Source organism: Diabrotica undecimpunctata, chromosome 5 (genome assembly GCF_040954645.1).
Source record: "Diabrotica undecimpunctata isolate CICGRU chromosome 5, icDiaUnde3, whole genome shotgun sequence".
NCBI classification, from domain to species: domain Eukaryota; kingdom Metazoa; phylum Arthropoda; class Insecta; order Coleoptera; family Chrysomelidae; genus Diabrotica; species Diabrotica undecimpunctata.
Genome location: NC_092807.1, coordinates 142,974,844 through 142,996,278, shown reverse-complemented (window position 1 = coordinate 142,996,278; position 21,435 = coordinate 142,974,844). Strand labels below are relative to the sequence as shown.

The following is a 21,435-nucleotide window of genomic DNA, read 5'->3' as shown; positions in this document are numbered from 1 at the left end:
TCGCAAAATTATTGAGAGAAAACTGTGAAATGTTAACAAAAGCACAGAAATTCCGTGACAAAAGTGGCCTGAATCACATAAAACATAAATGCACATATATATGTAAAATAATTACAGAACTACTTGCTTTTATTTAAAATTAATTTAGTTATTTTTTTTTATTTCTTTATTTGTGATTATAAATTTTTATGTGGGAGTTCATCAAATCATTTCTCTGATTTGTCTTGACGTTTATCTGTTGACATCGTCACCGCGATTGACATTTGATAGTATTTCTTGTAGGAGTACAGAAAGAGATTGTGTCAGCCAAAAATTAATTTTAATCCATAAAAATGGTAAATATTTAGGAGAAAGACACAATTTTCAGTAAAGTATATTAAACATGATTTGTTTCAGTCACTGCAAGATAAACTATCTGCCCTTATGGCACGACCAGGACAAGATCCAGTGGCCAAAGACGATGTTCCATGGTGGATGAGATTTGCTGGAAGAGGGGTTGGAACATTTGGAGGATTTAGTAAGATTTTGATTAACTTCGAAATTGTTTGTACTGCATAAATAGTTCGTAATCTAGAGTTTTTCAAGTAATTTAATTTATTACAACTATTATTATTTAGTAGGTATATAATTTTTTCATAAATATGAAATATTTTGAATGTCTACTTGAACCCTGAAGGATGACAGAGAAACCATATTTTTCTGTACAAGAGAGATTTTAGAATAACCATATTAACACACTTTCCAAGAAAGCAAAATTTGTAGAAACAAGCAAGATATTCTCATTCTGCCAATCCTCTTGTTCTCAAATATAAATACTTTTCCTAATTGAAAATAAATTTAGGTATATTTATAAATTGACATATGTTTCCAGAAGGATTTTTAAGTTTGAATTGGTTTATAACAACAATATAGTTAATTTTGAATTAGTAAAAAAGCTGAAAATTGTGCATTGTGGCTGTGTTATTCCGAGAGTTATTTTATGAATCTCTTTTGTATATCAAACACATAGTCTAAGATCTCACTACAAGATCACTACATTTACAACATAGTTAATCAAACTCTCATTTTTACATATATTTAAGAATATAATACATTGGTAACAGGTTGCCAGTCAAAAAGTGGCAGCAAATATTTTTAATTCATTTAATGGAAAATATATTTTTGGACAAAAATTTAATTTAATTCATTTATTTTTTAAATAAAATAAGCTGCTCATGACCTATATTCTCTCTGATGTCATTTTCTCTGATGTCTTCTTCAGAGATTCCGAGGTCTCAGTCTCCCGAGCTCCCAGATACTATTACAATGATCACAAATCAGTGCAGACACTATTACAATGATCACTAATCAATGCACTACTGCTACTAGGAACAGCGACGGTTCATTTATACCTTTGATGGTGACTTGGTTTATGTGGAGATTGGCGCTGGGGTGGGTGGATGACAGAATTTTGATTGGAGGGTGGAGCCGATGACATTTTGTTTATGAGTTCTCCCTCAGGATCAGGACTCTTATTCGCATCCAGTTCTGATAATTTTAAATAAATATCAGATATAGTTATGTTGAAACTAGTTAGTTAGTTAATAAGGCCAAGTGAAGGTGGGTCACTAGGTATGACACATATTTGGGTGGAATAGACTAGAAAAATGTTCTGCAAAAAGATTTACAATATCTGGTCCATGACTGGATTCAACACCACCATACCTCAACACAGCGGGCAAGGAGTGCTTTTACCCTCCTTGAATTCACAAATGACCAAAATCCTTTTGGTAATTTTTTCCTAGTGATAATTCTGTTAAATAAATGTGACTTCTGTAGCCTTCAGCTTTTAACAATCTACAGTTGGCCCTCAGCTGAGAAAAAGTCTTATAATCCAGAAGTAATTTAAATAAAAGTTTTTTTTGTTTCATTTTCTCAACTATCAGGTCCTTCAACTCTGAAGAGAATTAAGAGAACTAATAATTTTATAGCTATGTAAACTATATCATAAAAAATTTACAATTTGTTTCAGTGGTTTTCCCAAAAATATATTATTTCAACAGAGCTGTGACAAAAAATTGGTTATTTTTACATAGTCAGCAGACTTAAAGTCCCTATAATAACCATCACTAACCAAACCACTATCATTGGGGCAACTTTTCGTCATCTTTATCTCAAATTCCAACAGTTGGCGCTTACCCTGCCTCAAAAGAGCTTCTTCTGTCCTGGACCCAGTTACATTAGCATCATCAACCGGCACCAAGTCAAGAATATTATCAGTTGCATTCACAATAGTGTTAGACTGAAACAAATTATGGTATGCACACATACCAGACACAACCTGAACCTTTTTTTCACAAAATATGGAATATTTGTCAAATGTAGACTTTGGTGGAAAATATGCCGTTCCTATAATAAACTGATTTGCACATTCAGTCACCAAGACAAAAGATTGAACTGTTAAAGGTCTACTGCTTAAGCTCTTATGAACAAGCTCAAAGTTGTTTCCTATTATTTATAAACTTTTGGGTTTTTTCTGGTATTTTCTATTTATTCCTAGTTAATTACTATTGGTTTGTTAATCATACTTTATTCTATATATTACCTTTTTTCTTATTATACAAACTTTCTATTTTTCTTATTAACTTCTTTTATTTTTGTATGCACTTTTTGCTTTGTATTCTATTATTTTTTCAACTGATATTAAATCAAACAAATGTTTAGTTAATAGAAGAGAAGTCTAACAGTACAACAATCCTCATTTTGATGAAGTGATTGAAAATATCAGAAATGTCTAATGCCATTGACGTTACAACATGGATCATGAGAGGAGTAAGATAGTTTCTAGTTGGTGATTCCTTTTAACCTTAGTGTATACTTAATACCATATTTAATACTTTTAGTAAAGAGGTTTATCTATGGGACAAACTATGTATAATTAACTGTTGTGAGGGTTGCAACTCATGTGTTTATAATAAGTTTTAAGTTTTGTATATATTATCATTTTATTATATTGTTAGAAACTTTGCTGTGATCTCCACTAATTCCTTGGGGAAAACTTATTGAGTTCTTTTCCTCAGAGGGTACAGTATCAAATATTTTAGGAACAACCAGAACTGTTAAAAGATATTCTTTTGATTTAACTTAGCAGACCTCAAGATGTTGATTCAAGTTGAGATGAACTAATTGGTTGATATAGCACATTTAATTACAAGAGAATATTTTACACAAAAACTATTACAAAATAAAAGAGTTTTTCTTAAAAAATTGTTCATTTATACCAGATTGTGACTATAGCGTAATCTTTGAATTATCACTGTTCACTACATGTTTTGAGAGAGCATCACACATACACATTGCTTAGCGACTTAACCCTGCTGTGCTGTTCGGGTCTATTTGACCAAAAAAAAATTATTTCTTACTTTGCAAATTATTACGCGGCATAAGGTTTTGGTGTTTCGTGACTTTATTACTTAATATGAGGTATTTCAAAGATAAAAATTAAATTGTTACCTATAGTACGTTCGGGTCAATATGACCCACATATTTAAACCGTTAAAAATTACCTGTGTATGTATGTTTAGTTGGCAGTATTTTATATATTTTCTAATAGTTTGTCAGTCAGGTACGTCTATAAATAGAAACAAGTTTCTGCAAGCTAGAACTTGTATAAAAAATTTGTAGTCTAGCTGGACGATGTCATTTAGAAGGGCATGTTGCGTAAAAGGAAGTTGTCGTGATAGACAAGTGGTAGGCTGGAAGGACAGTGATATGCCAAGCGCATTCATTTACATTTCAAATTTCAGTCTATGTTTGCATGTTGATAATGTCGCATCGAAGAACGCTAACTGACATGCACTCATCACTCAGAGAGTGATGAGTGCATATCAGAAACAGAAAACAATACAAGTAGTGAAAGTGAGGAAGCAAGTAAGTAGTGATGATTCTGCTGTTCCATTCTACGTACAACATCCTGTAACAGTTCCTTCAAAAGACGGTAATATCCAGTGGTCTCTCGATCCTCCTTATCAACTCGGTCGTTTTTCCACGACCGATGTTATAAATAATGCTCCAGGAGTTACAGGGTACACATGTGCACGAATTTTCGATATTAAAAATTCATTTGACGCGCTCTTTTCTGGAATAGTTGCAAACTAAATTATAAAATGACCAACATGGAAGGATAGCGTGTTTTTGGAACCAACTGGAAAGACTTGGATAAAATTATTTTTCAAGCATACATTGGTCTTTTATTGTTAGCTGGAGTTTTTAAGTCCCATGGCGAATCAACTAAAAGTTTGTGGAATGAAGAAACGGGTCGTAGTGTATTTCAAGCAACAATGTTCCTGGAAGTATTTACAAAAATTTCGCAAGTAATACGTTTTGATAACAAGACTACTAGACAGGATAGGAGACGTACTAATAAACTTACTGCAATACGTACTGATAAACTTGCTGCAATAAAAATATTACCGTCGAAGAGCAATTAGTTGCCTTTAGAGGCTGCTCTCCCTTCAAACATTACATTTCGAGCAAACCAGCAAAATATAGCATACAAATTTGGGCTTTATGGGACAGTAAAAGTTCGTATGCTCTAAAATTGCAGATCTATACAGGAACGGAAGCAGGTGCCGCACCGGATCAGAATTAGGGAATGCGTGTGGTGTGCGACTGGTGTAGTGATTTGAAAGGCCACAATATTACTTGTGATAACTTTTTTACATTGTACATACAATGCTGGGGACTATAAGAAAAAATAAGCCAGAGCTTCCAGCACAAATTGCCAATAAAGAAGTTCGTCTTTTTTACTTTACGCGAGATACCACTGTTGTTAACTATATTCCTAAAAAGAATTAAAATGTTATTCTTATGTGTCCTATGCATCATGATAATGCTATTAGTGACAGAAATGACAAAAAGCCCCAAATTATTTTAGATTACAATTCCAGTAAGGGAGCAGTGGATACTCTAGATCAGCTTGTTGGTACATATACATGTAAGAGGAAGACAAATCGCTGGCCTATGATTGTTTTTTTATAATATGCTGGACATTTCTGCCTACAACGCGTTCGTTTTATGGACATCAATAAATCCCCAATGGAACACCAACAAACTTACAAAACGGCGAATTTTTCTTGAGGAATTGGGGAAAATACTGGTGAAACCACTTATCCTTTCCAGGAAAAATTTACCAAGAACTAAAGACTTACAAGAATTGGTAAAAAGAACACGAACAGAAGCGAGCAGAGAAGACGGAAATTCTAGTGAACCGTCTATGGACAATCCAACTCCGTCTGCTAAACGAGCACGCTGTAGATTTTGCTCTAAAAACGATAACAAGACTAATATTTTATGTTGTATGACACAAACATATTTGTAAAACTCATTCTTTTTATTACTGTCTCAGTTGTAAACTAAATTAAATTTTGTAGGTATTTGTTCTTAGGCTTTTCTGGGAAAGAAAACAATGCCTTTTATTTTTGTTAATAAGGTTAATATTTTTTAGTTAATTAAGTTAACATAATTTTTGTTTAATTAACTATATTCTTTTGTTAATAAAGTTTTGTATAGCACCATTAGTTTATTTTATTTCGATGAAGGACCGTAAACCATAGTTGGGTCATATTGACCCGAACAGTACATTTGCATAGTTGACTCGAACGGTACAGCAAGGTTAAGACCAACTAGTACTGCGATTTGCGATTAATTTTTGACTTGACACAATTTACGCACTAATAGTCGGACTCAGGGGCGTTAGTGTGTTTGTAAAACAACCAGCTCATACGGCACTAAGACGAATATTTTGTAAACGAGAAGTCAGTGGCGGCTGGTGTGGTAAAATTTTGGGTAGGCCAAGCCAGCAAATTACATATAGCCTAGCAAATCGCGAACAGAAAACGCACTCTTCTGTACATCCTTAAAGGACAGGAAATTACTTAAATGTTCCTTGCAACTGGAATGATTTTTTAAGGAGGCAGACATATTTTTTAAATCAAAGTATCCTTCACAATTCCATACACATTTCTTATTAGAAAATAACAAACACGGCCAACAATATAGTAATATACGCAATGTTGGAGTAGGCCTTTCATTCATAAAAATTTTTTTTCTATCAATTTCAGTTCTAGATAATGGCGATTCCAATAGTGAAACAACAATGTTCAAACACTCACTATTAAGATTACTATTACTGCAACCCAGTAAAGCGTCATAAAAACTCATTTTTATGTATCAGTTATAAAACAATCTCACATATATAACTTGCATACAATCAGGCTATATAGAAATCACGCAAATGTGATTTTTTTTCTTCAAATTTTACGAATTTTTTAAAATTTATTTGGGCAACAGTGCACTTGTTTGCAATTGTGTTGTTTGTTTAAAAATATGTTACAATTATAGATTATGTTACATATTTTTTTATCATAATTTAAAAGAAAATTTATATTACAATTCGATAATTACGTTACAAGGGACAACGATGGTCGGTGTAGGCCCGATCGTCTGGTGCCTAAACAGCAAGCATAAACACGACAATATAAATCGTTGTCCGGCAAGCTGCTTAACTTCAAACGCTTTTTGTACGGGGATCTTATGTGAGCTGGGTCGGCCAGTTCCGATCGGGCCTATTAATGATATTTAAAATGCCTGAATACGATTCGATTCTTTCTGTGGTAATATAATAACTTAGTTGTTTTAACGGACGCTAATGTATTGAGTAATTTAGTACATTTAAAAGTTATTTACATGCATTAAAATAATTTTTGAATATATGTTTTTCAATTTTAAAGCTCCTAAAATTATTGGGAAGGCCCGGCCTATCCTGCCTACCCCCAAAAGCCGCCACTGCGAGAAGTACAATCTGTCACATAATTTCCAAGCCAATATTTATGACAACGAAAAATAAACGAATACTTATTAATAAAACTTGTTGTTTTTACAACACATATAAGTAATATAATGTATATTTCTTCTTACAGTTGCAATGTTTCTGGGAATATGGCTCTGCGTCAGTTTTTCCTTCGGTACAATTGTAGCTGGTTTGTGGCAAATTGTAGCTGGGTTTATTGTTTTAAGCTGTGAAGCACCGTGCTGCTGTATGTTTGTGGAACATATTCAAAAACTTGCTGATTTTATGGACGGTAGACCTTACTGGAATAGAGCTGCTGCATATGGCATGTAAGTAGAATTTAAATGAGGTATTTGGATTAAAAGAGTCTACTAGGATTGTGATGTTATACAGTGATGAGTGTCTTACCACCCGGCAAAATAGCGGAAAGGATAGAAGACAGATTAAGTTGTTAGATAGTACGAGATAGGGCTAGTTATTAGACGTGTCTATTTGACTTCAGTCATAATTATACCGATGACCTCGAAAATATTTTATTTTAATAATTTCTGCTGTTTGAATAAATGATTAAATATATTAAGATGTAAAAAACATTAATTAGTAACGATTTTAAATTATAAATCTTAAGTTTATTTAATAATAAAAATAACTCAGCTGAAATATTTGACTAAACTAAATAGGTATGTTCAGCCCGAAAACAATAATTGTTGTATGTAGAGTTGGCGTAATAGTTACAGACGTTGTCTATTGATAAGAAGACTGGGGTTCAATTCACACCAAGGGTAAAATTTTTGTTTTACTCAATCAAAAATAATAGAAAATAATGATACATATTAGGTAACAAGTTTTCAAAAACTCATTATTTTCAATTTATTCTTATTCCAATGTTATAAAATAGAAATACAAAATATTTCAAATTCAATTCCAGTTTTACAGTCTTCAGTTGTGAATGGAAAATAATCCATTAAGGACTGTTTAATGTCAAATCCATCACTAAATTCTCAGTGTTAATGTCAATTCCTCTGTACAGGTAATGATTTTCAAAACAATTGACGACATTGGAATGGATGCGCGCGAACAGCTACCTGCTTTATAGCTAACCAAATCATCAAGCCTTCAAGTTATCAAATAATAACACATCGAGAAGTGTTTTTTACAATAAACAGAAACTTTTTATTGAAAAACAATTCGTGAAAAGGATTTTAACGGTCGAGGAAAAAGTGCAAATTGTTGTCTGGCATGTGAATGGATTATCAGACAACATGATTATACAGCAATTTGTAAATATGTTTCCAAATAGGCCGGCTCCAGCACGATCAACAATTCAGTCTATTATACGTAATTTTTTTACTTATGGATCCGTGTTCGATCCAAGAGGAGTTCGCAGACGAAGGGAGGTAAATCCAGATTTGGAACTAAGGGACACTTTGATTTGTGCAAGTATTGAGCAAAATCCTACCCAATCAACACCTCGTCTCGGAGAACAATGTAGAATTCCAAGATTTAGAGTAGGTGAAATTTTATAAAGACATCGATACCGTCCCTATAAACTTCATAAATCCAACGTACAATTCCCTGTGGATCAATATAGACGTTTAGAACTTTGTCAAACTGCAATGGAAATGTCACATCAAGATGAACATTTTTTAGAGAACGTTTTGTTCACCGATGAATGTACGTTTTCATTGCATGGCCGTCACAATTCAATCAATGCTAGGTATTGATCTCGAGGAAATCCTCGTCAGATTTATGTCGCTCGTACCCAGCGTCTTCGAAAAGTAAATGTTTGGGGAGGCATAATAGGGAATCATGTTATTGGTCCATTTTTTATAGACTGGGCTATAGTGTTGACTGGGCGGAAATACTTGGAACTTCAAAATGAAATTGTCCCAGCCCTTTGTAATTTACCAATACCTTTCGATTCCATATGGTTTCAACACGATGGTTGTCCTGCACATAATTCTCGCATCGTCAGTGAATATCTCAGTGCGACTTTTCCTAATCGATTGATTAGTGGCCACGGATATTTTTTTATTTTTGTAGAATTTTTACTTATTCTTTAAAAGTTTTTACTTTATTTTCGAATGTACGACGATACTGTTTTGTCAATAAGATTTTTTGTTTTAACTTTAGTTTTTGTTTAGTTTTGTTTAGTGATTCAAAGCAAAACGATCTTTGCATAAAAAAAAACCACATGTGGGTTTTGAACTCTAATCGTCTGCGATGTCTGTATCGCAATGTCGAATTCTTACCACTAATCCACGAAGGATTTATAATTATTCTGTGACAAGAGTGTATGAAACTCCTCAAATCATAGTAGAAATTATTCTTGGTTAATAATTTAAAACTTTAGATTAAATAATCACTATTAATTAAATTATTTTATTCACATTTTTGCTTTATTGTGGTCAATCAGTTTTTACTTTATGCGAAATTAAAAAATGGAAATACGTCACACATTCGACGTTCCTCATAATAATTATGACCGAGGTGATTTAGCTCGAATCTAACGTCTAAAGGTGTGAGACTATTGATAGTGGTAATGTAATGTAATGTAAATTATAGGTTTCTATCGATTATTTCTCACCTCTACGAGTTTCATCTCTTTTTATTTCACAAGGTAACTGTGTTTTCTATCTCTTACGTTAAAAAGCCGGGTGGTAAGACACTCATCACTGTATATGCTTAATCATAGTTGTATTCTTAACTTTTTCGATAATTTATATACTGGTGCAGATTTATGGTCTTTTTATAACACTATTAATAAAAATCTTTTTAGACTTGCCTTACCACCAATTATACTAAGCTTCGGGCTGACTTCGATATTCGGTAGCGGTTTCATCTTTCTGACTGGAGTAATATATGGAATGATGGCGTTAGGGAGAAAGTAAGTACAATTGACTTTATTTAAAGATTTTAATTATTAAACATTAAAAAATAATTATTATTTAGGAATGTCCATAGTTTATAATAAATATAAATAGATAAACAACTGTTGATAAAATCACCAAATATTAAAGATACCAGGTTGGCTTCAAAGTCTAATATGAGTAAATGTTTCAAGTTTCAGGCCACATTTATACGGGATTGTTTAATCAGGAGTAGGTTTATCTGGTCGATATTTCTTATGAACAGTATATAGCGACTTCTCCTGTAATTCCACACTGTCTGTTTTATAAGCTTTTTAAGCTTTTTCGGAAGATGTCTTCGAAATGGCTTATAGTCCAGGGAAATAAGTATTCCTCAGGACTTATACAAGACATAGGTGGGGATGATTAATTCTATTATGTTTCATGAAAAAATCTTAATAGTAATCGTAATAATTCTAATAGAAGAGTTTGACAATAAAACTCGTAAATTTGTTTAAATTTTTCAGGCACATTGAAAGTTCCTGACCTTAATATCAAGTTAAATTGAAAATCAATATATTTTACCGTTACCTACTATACGAAAATGTAGAATGCCCACCTCGTATACTATAACAAAGCCCTTTTAAATATAATTTGAGGTCTTCTGTAAATATTGAGTCTCATTTGACATAAATTTAACAATAATTTCTATAATGACGTTGTTTTGAATACTCTCCAATTTAAAATGTATTAGCGGGATATATATTATTTGTATATAGATAAATTCAGTCAAGATAATATTACTTACTCAAAATAACCATCCTTTTTCTATGGTTATCATGAACAAATGAACGCGATATGCCTGGTTGTTGATTAACATTTATGCGTAAACACACCAAGTTTTATTTCTATAATTAAAAAAACATACGATTTTAATTGTACATAATGTCAAAGTGTGACAAATACGAGGGGCATATGTTGATACCTGTTCCCATATTGCCTTCCAGTAGGATTTCTGTAGGATGACGTCATGAGGACACCAGGAAACTTTAAGAAATCAACGTTATACAGAAAAAACTATGTAGGAAAAATTCCAGAAGAATAGATCGGACCGGTATTCCTACATACATCATCATTATCATCATTCTGGCTTTACAAGCCTGCGTGAGTTATGGCCTCCTTGAAAATTTCTCTCCAGTCGTCCCTATCCATCGCATTCCTTCGCCAAGCTTGCATTCTCATATTTATATTGTCTTCATCGATGTTATCAAGGAACCTTGTTCTGGGTCTTCCTCTTCTTGTCTGACCAATGGGTCTATCAAGGAGCGTTTTTCTAGCGGGTCATTTTGTTCCATCCGCATTAGATGCCCTATTCACCTCAGACGCCATATCTTAATTGGCGTCTTAATTTATTACTATTAAGATTTTTTCATAAAACATAAAAGAATTAATCATTACTTCAGGCTGTGGGTGATCGGACTATATAGAATAAGTGTTTTATTCAAACAAAATATTGGCAAAGGACAATTTGGAGGAGGCACTATTTTACATGAGAGGATTGGTACAAAAGAGCTGTGAATTTTGTAAAAATAGCTACTTACAATTTTTTTATAGACCTAGAAAAAGGATTCGATCGTGTGAAAAGAGTAAATGATACTACTACTGGCGAAATATCGATAGAACGGGGTTTGATGCAGGGATGTGTTCTGCCACCGTCACTAAATGAATTCGGAAAATATTTTTCAAAAGACGTAGTACGCTAGGGCTGACACGATTATGGCGGAAAATATCGAGTATCTACTGTAGCTACTGGATAGTAGTACATGCAGACAGTCGAAAATGTGGCATAGGTATAAACATAAAAAAGACAAAATGGATGACCGTAGGTAAAATTTATGTTACACCAACATCGATAACGAGTGGCGGACATACTATCGAATTATTAGTATCACACTTTAAATATTTGGGAAGTTGACTAAGTAATGAAATCACATGAGACGAAGAAGTAAAAGTTCTAAGGTAAGATTCTTTTGGGATAGACCCGGCATATATCCTATGATATATACTCTAGGGCTCGACCAATCTTGTATATTTCTTAACCAAGATATTCCTTTGCTTTCTTTCTATTCCACGTGTAATTTAATAACAACTCATTACAGTTCAATTGTGCAAAGTGTGGTAATATTTTAATTTCCTCTTTTTACTTGTCACTCTATAAATTACACTTAGCCATTTATCAGTGTGACTTGGGGTAATCATTGTAGTTTTTAGAAGTGTCAACAGTGTTGTTTAAATATTACTATTAATCATAAAATGATTTAAATTCCAAACATTTTTATCATCCTAATCTTGTTATCTCCAATTTAGACAATGGCATGATTTATGAACTATTAATTATAGAACAGGTAGCATAAATTGTACATCAAATATCATTTTAAACAAAAGTAACGTCGTTCATATATATGACATCGCATGTGATCTATAAGGCAACAGAAATAACTATTTTTGTTCTGAATCCCAAAAATAGATGTTATATGGGATGAATAGTATTTTACTTCTTTAATGTCTCAATTGATACTTCCTTTGTGTCTAACGATATTAAACGCATAAATTTATTTAGATCTCTACACATTTAGAAATGAGTAAACAATCATAACAATTTTCTTATCATATGTACCATGTTGGCCGAAATTTCTTTTATTTCTCGAATATATTGACAAATTATCATTGCGGTAATTTTGAATTTTCAATTTATATACGATCCATATGGTTTTTTCATACGGATTGTCTGTATTCTCCAACTATACTTCTTATAAAGTCAATTAAAAACTGTTTTTTTTTTCAAAATGTGTCCAGCAAATTTCGATTTTAAGCTTCCCTATTTGCACTAAAACATCTGCACATTTGGTTCTTCCATACATCGTTTTGTTTTGCCATATTTTCCATGTTTGGATAAATTTCCGCGGTTAGGTAAATGAAAATTACTAATTTCTCGGGGAGAACCGTGTTGAGAATTTAATACTCGACGTTTTGGCATCCATTTTGGAGCCATTATCAATGGGTATATGGTTCCGTTCGAGTTCGGGGTCTGAATCTAACTACTCCCCTCACTCGTGATGTACCAGTATACGAGAACCGTCAAACGGCACTGAGGTCTCAATCCGCCTACTCCTCAGTGTCGAGTGACGACGCTGAGGAATACGCATCTACATAAAATATCATCATCATCATAATTTGGAGCGTATCCTACCGATTATGGTGCAGCCTCCCTTACATAGTTGTTCTTCATTTCTGCCCACGATTGTCTAATATTCGCTGCCTTTTTTGTGCCTAGTTGTACAGGTTTTTAGTAATATTACATATTTAACGATAGATTTGTTTGTTGACAGGACATAATCGATCTCATTGTTGGTATTAGCGTCGAGTATTGATTTTTCCTGTTGAAAGATTAATTCATCGCAAAAAGTTGTTTCATTTCCGCGCAGTTTATCAGTATATGACCTCGCTGATTTCTTTTATCATACTATACCTTCCTATTCTATTTGTATCTGGACTTATTTTGCTTGATAATTTAGCCCTTTAAGTCTCCTATTATTAATTTTTAACTTGACTTATTTTCTTCTAGGACGATAATAATTCAAAGATTTTTTATATCATCGTTATATTCAATTGTTGCAACATGTATCTGCTTGTATGATTTTTAAACGTCTTCCTTTATTTTAAGTAGATCGTGTGTCGTGCGATCTGATAGACTCTTCATTATTTGTCTTGTACGTATTGAAAGACTATTCTGTTTCTATCAGTACGTTGATACTAACATATATTCTTGCAATTTTCCAAGTTCTTTATTGAATTTGGTAACCAGAAGCACCTTGCTTTTGTAAATAAATGCTTATATCAAATAATCGTATAAAATTAAGTAATTAAGTAAAATATAATAAAAATAAGTAACCGTTTTTTATCTATTTTAAGAAAAAAGGTTTTAAAAGAAATCTTCATTTGATCAAAACCTATTGTTACCGGCTATATACACACGGCTGTAACACTTTATATTGCAAATTTTTGTGTAATTTTTTAAATCAGTCAAAGATCTTTATGAAATTATCATAAAAATTATCATAATTATCATAATAGATAAGTTGGTATTTTTGGTAAATCAATTTATAAATAACACTTTAAAATTTGTTTTCTAGTTTTCTCAAACATTTATAATGACTTTTATCCTCATAAATAAAACATAGGTTTTATTTTGATATTGTAAATGATTGTTTCCTGTATGATTAGTTGCGATTCTGGAAATATTTATACAAGAAGTTTTGTAGGTGGTGGAGATATGAATATATAGCGGATATTCTATTAACTCAGTACACATGTTTTCATTTAGATGCTTTTATTCTTCATACGGCAAAAATTTTGGTTTTGGTTTGACTAATTTATTTTATTTTTGGTGTTTTTAAGTATATGTTTAAGGCAATATATTATACTTAGCAAAAATATATGGGAACCCTTATATTTATGTTTATCCTGGATCATTTTTCAAGATTTGTAAAAAAATATACATAAGTATTTAATCTGTTATGAGATATTTATTTTACTCCAAATTCTTGGTATTTCAATATGAAACATATGCAATCTAATAAAAGCAGCCTAGGTATCTCATAATACTCCAGTCGTCAAAGATTTGAACTCTAAAACCGAGACAAACAAACTGGATTTTGCTGTGGATGTCAATTTGTGACCCCAAAAAAGATGCAAAAAAGTTTGTCATTCCTACCCCTGGGTTTCCCCCTAAAACATTCCTATTAGGGGGGAAAACGGAAAACATTGGTTTCTTAAGAATCTGTACGCCATAGAAAAAAAAGTTTCAAACAAGAAATGTAGCTGAGATAATTTTGAATAAATGCATATAGTCGCTTTATAAGTATTTCCCGTGGCTTGAGATCGTTTGTAAGGTGAAAATTTAAATTCAGCGGTTTTAAAGCATATTTCAAATGCTTCATATTTGTTGCCAACACTCAAAATCCAAATTTCATGTTATAGGTTTGGAAGATTAGGCTCTAACAGTGAAAATTCCGGTAAATGGAAATGATAGATTTTATTGATCTTAAAAAAATCGTAAAAAATGGCAAAAATCGCGCAACGTTTATTTATTTAACAGCTTTATAGAAACTGAATTCATTTGCGACACCGTACAAGATGTGTAATTTTTAAACACGTACTTCTGTAATCAAAAAGAAGCAGTTTTAAACGTTTTATATGAAAGTAGAAAGCACATATAAGGATTTCTAAAATATATAGCTTTTGATTCTGACCATATTTCGGCCGTTTGAAACGGAAAATTGAAGCTGAATGTTACTATTATTGATTGTATATTGTCGCCTAATGCAGACACGTCTTGATATATCAAGGGAGACCTTCGAAAACAGTAAACTGTCACCTCGGGGGAACAATTAAGGGTCTAACCACCTTCTGTTGTCTCCGGGTGCTCTGTAGAGGGCTTCGAATATACTGTCGAGAGCTCCTCTACTTAAGTCCATTTTCGGGTTATGGACTTGGAAAATATTTATATTTTCGGTGTATTACCTTGAAAAAGGCAAGATATTTCTTACACAACAAATTCCTCGCCGAAAATGGTACGTTAGGTTGTGGTCTTCCGATGGCTTGTCTTGAGAAAGACAAGATATTTTCTTACATGACAAAGGATCGTCGAAATTAAAACATCAAGTTAAAGTTGAAAATAACTCTCAGCCACAGAGTATGGAAAATAGAACAGGAGCAGAGCCCCGAGAGCACTAAGCTCTCGGAGAGCCCGTGAGGAACTGACCTGCTGACCTGAAAATCGCCAATATTTATATGCGCTGTTCGAGCGATAAATAGGGATTTCCAGGTCAAGAGCCAATGGGAAAATTCGAGGCGGGGCGATGCGCATCGAAATGCGTACTAGTCCACAGACTATGGCATCCGATGACAAAACAATGCGCTTCGCTCGAGTACTGCCGGCGAGTGACAATGATCGCAGCGGCTGTGTGCGCAACTGCCTACATGCATACCCTAAGTATGTATGTAATATGTGTAATAATTGTGAATTAGTGAATTCAGTAACATTTATAATATTTATGGAATGTCATTTTATAGGTGTTTTTTATCATTAAAATAATCTGACATTTACTCGTAAATGAGCGATCCTACATAGGATGAAAAATAGAAATGCCCAAATGACGGTAAAAATTGTTGAATATAGAAAGGACTTTGTACATGACTGTAGTATTAAATTTTTAATCGCCAGGAAAAGGTCGCCAATTTCCCGCCGCCGCTACGGGAATTTCTTGTTTTGAAAGGTCCGAAATATGGCGGAATCGAAAGTTATATTTTTTTTGTGAAAAATGAGGAAATCGTTATATTTGGTCCCATGCTTCAAATAAAACGTTTAAAATTGCTTATTTTCGATTGCACAAGCAGGTGTTAAAAAAATACACTTCTTCAGCTACAAATTCCACTAATGCCGTCTTTGTGGATGTTTTCCCGTGACGTGAGATCATTTGTAATGTGAAAGTTAAAATTCAGGGTTTTTAGGCATATTTCAAATACCTCATATTTTTTATTGGACTCTAGCAATGGAAATTCGACAGCGACCGGTCATTGGAAGTCATAAATTTTATTGATCTTATGAGAATCGTAAAAAATGGCAAAAATCGCGCAACGTTTATTTATTTAACAAATTTATAGAAACTGACTCCATTTCCTGTTAAATACAAAAAATTGTATACGAAAGCAGCACTCTTCAACTTTCAAATGCATTTTGATTTTTGTGGATAAGACACTTTGATCAAATGATATCGAATTTTTAACGTCGAGTTAATATAAATTTCATTTAAAAAATTGATTTCACGCGCGTAACTGAAATTTAAAATCGCTGGTCGGTTTATAAGCGTTGTTTCTGAGAGAATGGTTCATTCTACACAACAAGTACTACTAAATTAACATATAAACATTTACAATAAACAATAACAATAAACATTTTTGTTCAAAATTTTCGAGGGCGCTTTTTGAAGGAAGCCTGAAGGTAGGAGTGGCAAACTTTTTGGCACCTTTTTTAGGGTCCTATAATTGATATCCACAGCAAAATAATCCAGCTTGTTGTATGATTTTTAAAGGTTGAGTGGCATTTACGTCACTGACGACTGGACTAGGAAATGTGAAAGATCTATATCTAAATCAATACTTCTCGTTTGAGCAGACCGTTGTAGGATCACTTTTCTGAAATCGTATTAGCCATCATTATGAAGAGTTACTACTACTTTTGGCGCTTCTTAATGTTTCATTTTACACAAGCAAAAGCTGCACCAAGTTATAAAATGTATAGAGTTTTTGATGTTTAATGTTTAGAGGTTAAATTTCCATAAACGCTTTCTGACCTTCAAACATTGAAACACAGTTGGTCTTCATAGTGCCTTATAACTAAAGTCTCATTCAGTTTTTATATTTTTGATGAACTTACTGCTCAACAATATTTTATTTTGTCACTTCTCATTGACAGCACAAATGCCAAAATTTATGAATTGTTATTTGTAATCATCTGATAACTACAGGGATGCCACATCCCAAGATTGAAGCAGCAGCCCTCGTATAGTGAACAATAACCTTATTGTTATTTAATATGTTTTAACTGTTATACGTTGTGTTTTACATGCATTTAGGACAAAATATGATAATAGTAATATCAAATTTGGCATTTTTATTTTGTTATGTGTGCCAATATTTCTTTGACTAATTTTTACGAAATTTCTAATGCGGTAAATGGATTTATAGAAATAAAGGGGTCTCATAAATGTCAAATATTGAACAGTCTTCAACAATTTAATGAAATATCTGATTTTTATAGAAATTATCAATTAAATGCACTTTGATCCCGAAAGCTATTATTACCACTTACTTAAGACTTACTCTGTGCGTCAGAAGAAAACGGGCCACTCACAAAATTTAAGGATTTTTTATATTTTTTTCTTATTTTTATCACATTAAATATATGGTGTATAGTCAGTTATATCAATAACAAATGGAAAATAAGGAACAATTTGAGAAAATAATAAATGTATTGAAAATTTCTACTTACCTTTACAGATACATTTATAACAAGAATTGGAATATATAGTCAAGAAAAGGCAAGTATCACTTTTCAATCATGTGTCTTATCACATGATTAGCATAGATCTGATCATGTTTTTTGATGTCCATTTCGGGAAAAGTGGTCCATTCCTAAATGAGAGCTATTAAAAGCTATTCATATGTTGAAACAGGCATGCGATGTCTTACATGCCTTTTGAGCACGTTCTATTTATGCTCAATAGGATTAAGGTCCGGACTTTGAGCCGACCAGCCCATTTTTGGACTCCCATTCTCTTCAAGATACTCTGTTACTATCATTGCTGTGAGTGTGGTCTTGCATTAGCAGAAAACCATTTCCCATAAACCCAGCATATGGAAGCACATTATGATGACATGTATGATATCCGTTATGTTTTTGTTTGTTGTTAATCCGCCTGTCTTAATCAGGACGAGATGTGTGTGCCTCTAAAGAAATCTCTGCTCAAAATATTACTGAGCCACCCCCAAAAGCAACTTGGTGTTCAATTATCTATTGTTCAATTGACGTGATGATGTTAGTATTTTTCGAGTAGCAGTAAATAATGGATCAATTTCTGGACTGCAAACTGTCAACTTTAGTCAAACAGTAGAAACACTTATTGTTGGTCCTCGAGCTTGCTGAAGATAGCATTGGAGCATTCTAGCAGATTGCGCCTGGTCTCGGAATGCAACAATAACGAGAACGCTATCTTCTCTGACTGTTATCTTGCCTTTGGCACTCGTACCGGGTCGCCGTTGATGACATCCGGTCTCAAGAAATCGTTAAAAGTTCTCTGTACAGTTGAACGACTCACATTCAATCAGCTTACCGCATCCTTTTGACTCGCTCCGTTTTTCAGCGTCATTAGGACTACATTCATTGTGTAAGACAAGAAAAATAACATGTGGCGCATGTGTAACATGTGTAACATGTAGCGCAGTCCAACATTAAGATATCTCTAAAAGACTTCAATACAGTTCTCAGGATGATTATTTCGGCAAAGCTTTGTTAATTTGTAAATAATGAGTTCTGAGAATTTTATGGTTTAATAGGGTTCGATAATTTTTTTATTTTCTTTACAGGCTCAGTTAAGTTTTTCAATACACTTGATCATCCATGTAATTTAATTATAATATAATAGTTAAAAATAAACTGAAGGAATAAATAAAAAAAACCTAAGATTTCTTAAATTTTTTGGGTGACCCGTTTTCTCTGATAGACATTATAGCTACACTTTTTTTACAAGAGTCTATAATAATATTTTCAAACTTTATAAGCTTTGAAGTAAAGTTATAAGCCAAAGAAAAATTAAGTGAAACATTTTTTAGAAATTTGAATAAGCATTTACAATGTCATATTTGTACATAGTCTAAATTATCTACATGAAACCTTTAGTTAGCTGTTTAATATATGACACTTGCGCTTGTATTTTCATTATCATGGGAAGGTATAACCATCAGTTTTATGTAAATAATCATCAATCATATTAACCTAATCACATCATTATTTTACACCTTGAAATACATAGAGGCACTAGAGAAGATATGGCTGCAGTAGCTTCCCCTCATATGGTGACTTCTCCAACTGGTATGGGACCTACTGATCATCACACTACCCTTATGGAGGATCCAGATGTGTGGCGTCCCACATAAGCTACTAACAGATTTGTAATAACAACTTTATGTTTTTAGCATGAATATAGCATACAGCTATTTTTCTAACTTATTTAATTAGTAGGTAGTTACATTGTTTATACCAAAGGCTTTCGATATGTATTTGCTTTTAGAAACGCTTTTTATGTGCATGATTAGCATTTACTACTATACTAAAAAGGTTTACGTTTTTATTACAATGCATATATCAAAGTAAGATTATTTAATCGTTTCTGGCTTGCGTCTGTAGCATTACACAAACTACTCCCATATTATTATCTGTAATACCCAAGAATGTTTTATACTTGCAAATTACACGTGCGTTTGATAATTAAGCTAGACCTATTTTTCTTCGTTCTACTCGTACTGTGACTTGATTGATTTTTGTGTAATTTGTGCCATTCCTATTACTTTCAAAATTACACGACTTGAAATGCTGTATGATTTTATATTTATTTTTGTTCGTAATAACTCAATTGGTAAGTTGAGTCATGTTTTGGCATCTTTGTAACTGTAAACACATTTTCTTCTTTCGATGCCATATAATTTTGGCATTACGTTAATAATAGATATGCAAAAGGGGACGTGTATGAACTAATCACTTTATAGCCCCCCATAAAATTATTGGACCCACCGAGATATAGTAAACTGATCACCGACATCATTTGGAGATCCGTAAACTCACCATCGTGTATAGGTAAACTTATCACCTGGAGGCGCTAGTTTCTAATGCAGAAGATTTCCTGTTATTATTTGTTATCTTTCTTGTTTACTCGGTAATCTATTAAATTCAGAAATTATTTTAAAACAAATTGTTTTAAAATTTAACTGATATATTTATATCGGGTGTCTCCCGGTGAATAGCCTATGAAACGTATCTATTCGATAGTAAACTTTTTAATGAAAATATTTTTGAGCATATGCTATTTCCGGTTATATCGGAAATAGTCCCCAACTTTGTTATTTTATTTGCATTCGGACTTGGATTATTCTTTCAAAGTATCAGACCTAAATGTTTGCAAGCATTTTATGATCTTCACCTGGCACGCGGTGCATGTAGGCCAGTGATCAGTTTTCAAATCTCTCCGGGTCTGTTTTAAAATCGCTAGTTTTATTGCGGTGATCAATCTGTACTATCTTCTTCTTCTTCAAGTGCCATCTTCGTTCCGAAGGTTGGCGATCATCAGGGCTATACGTATTTTCGAAACTGCTGACCGAAACAATTCATTGCTGCTACAGCTATACCATTCCCGTAGATTCTTTAGCCAGGAGTTTCGTCTTTTTCCTATTTACCTTTTTCCTGCTATTTTCCCTTGCATAATTATTTGAAGCAGTTCATATCTTTGGCCTCTTGTAATGTAATTGCACTATCTACAAGTGCCAATATGCTAATTGATGATGAGACTCGAAGGCTCGTTGCTCAGTCACCACGAGCATTCAAGAGGTGTGAAAAAAGTTATGGAAAGTTACGGCGGAACTAGTTCAGGACAAAACGACAGAAGATAAAAAGAACAAAAGAAAGGGACGCCAGGCTATCTTTATTTGTGGTGCCCAAGGGAGCGTTCTGCTAGAACGTGGAGTGGCGTTCATCATTGGCGAAGAGAAATAAAATATAAAAACGTGATCCAACCCAACGTGGAATACCGTTTTTACCCACAATATTTGTGGTTTGCGAACACTGGGTAAGGGCAAAACTGACTATTTATGGCCAGCGCTTCCACTTCCGTTGTTTGTCGGTAAATTAACACAGTTCAAACAAATTTGCAAGCTGATCTATAGCATGTACTTACGCCCATCAAACCTTCCAACATGATTAGGGACAGGTGCGGTTAGTGTCCTGGTAATTTTACTATGAAGTGGTCTAATTCACTAAAATTTTTACCGGCAACACCGGTGGACAAAACTTACCTCAACCCTGATTTCGACACGACACGCTTCATTGCGGTAGTTATCAAAAAGTAAATATTTATCAATGGACTA

General features: G+C 33.2%; 1 protein-coding gene across 2 annotated transcripts in view; it reads left to right on the top strand.

Moving 5' to 3' along the window:
- Nucleotides 1–243: 243 nt before the first annotated feature.
- Nucleotides 244–21,435, top strand: part of fwe (calcium channel flower) — a 43,231-nt gene continuing 22,039 nt past the window's right edge. Inside the window, exons 1-5 of one of the 2 annotated variants that reach the window (XM_072532885.1) lie at nucleotides 244–335; nucleotides 397–517; nucleotides 6,960–7,158; nucleotides 9,609–9,716; nucleotides 19,332–19,470. In XM_072532885.1, coding sequence (XP_072388986.1) covers nucleotides 333–335; nucleotides 397–517; nucleotides 6,960–7,158; nucleotides 9,609–9,716; nucleotides 19,332–19,455 — 555 coding nt within the window. In that variant the 5' untranslated portion in view covers nucleotides 244–332 and the 3' untranslated portion in view covers nucleotides 19,456–19,470. The remainder of the gene's footprint in view (nucleotides 336–396; nucleotides 518–6,959; nucleotides 7,159–9,608; nucleotides 9,717–19,331; nucleotides 19,471–21,435) is intronic. The other variant, XM_072532884.1, reaches the window with a different exon arrangement.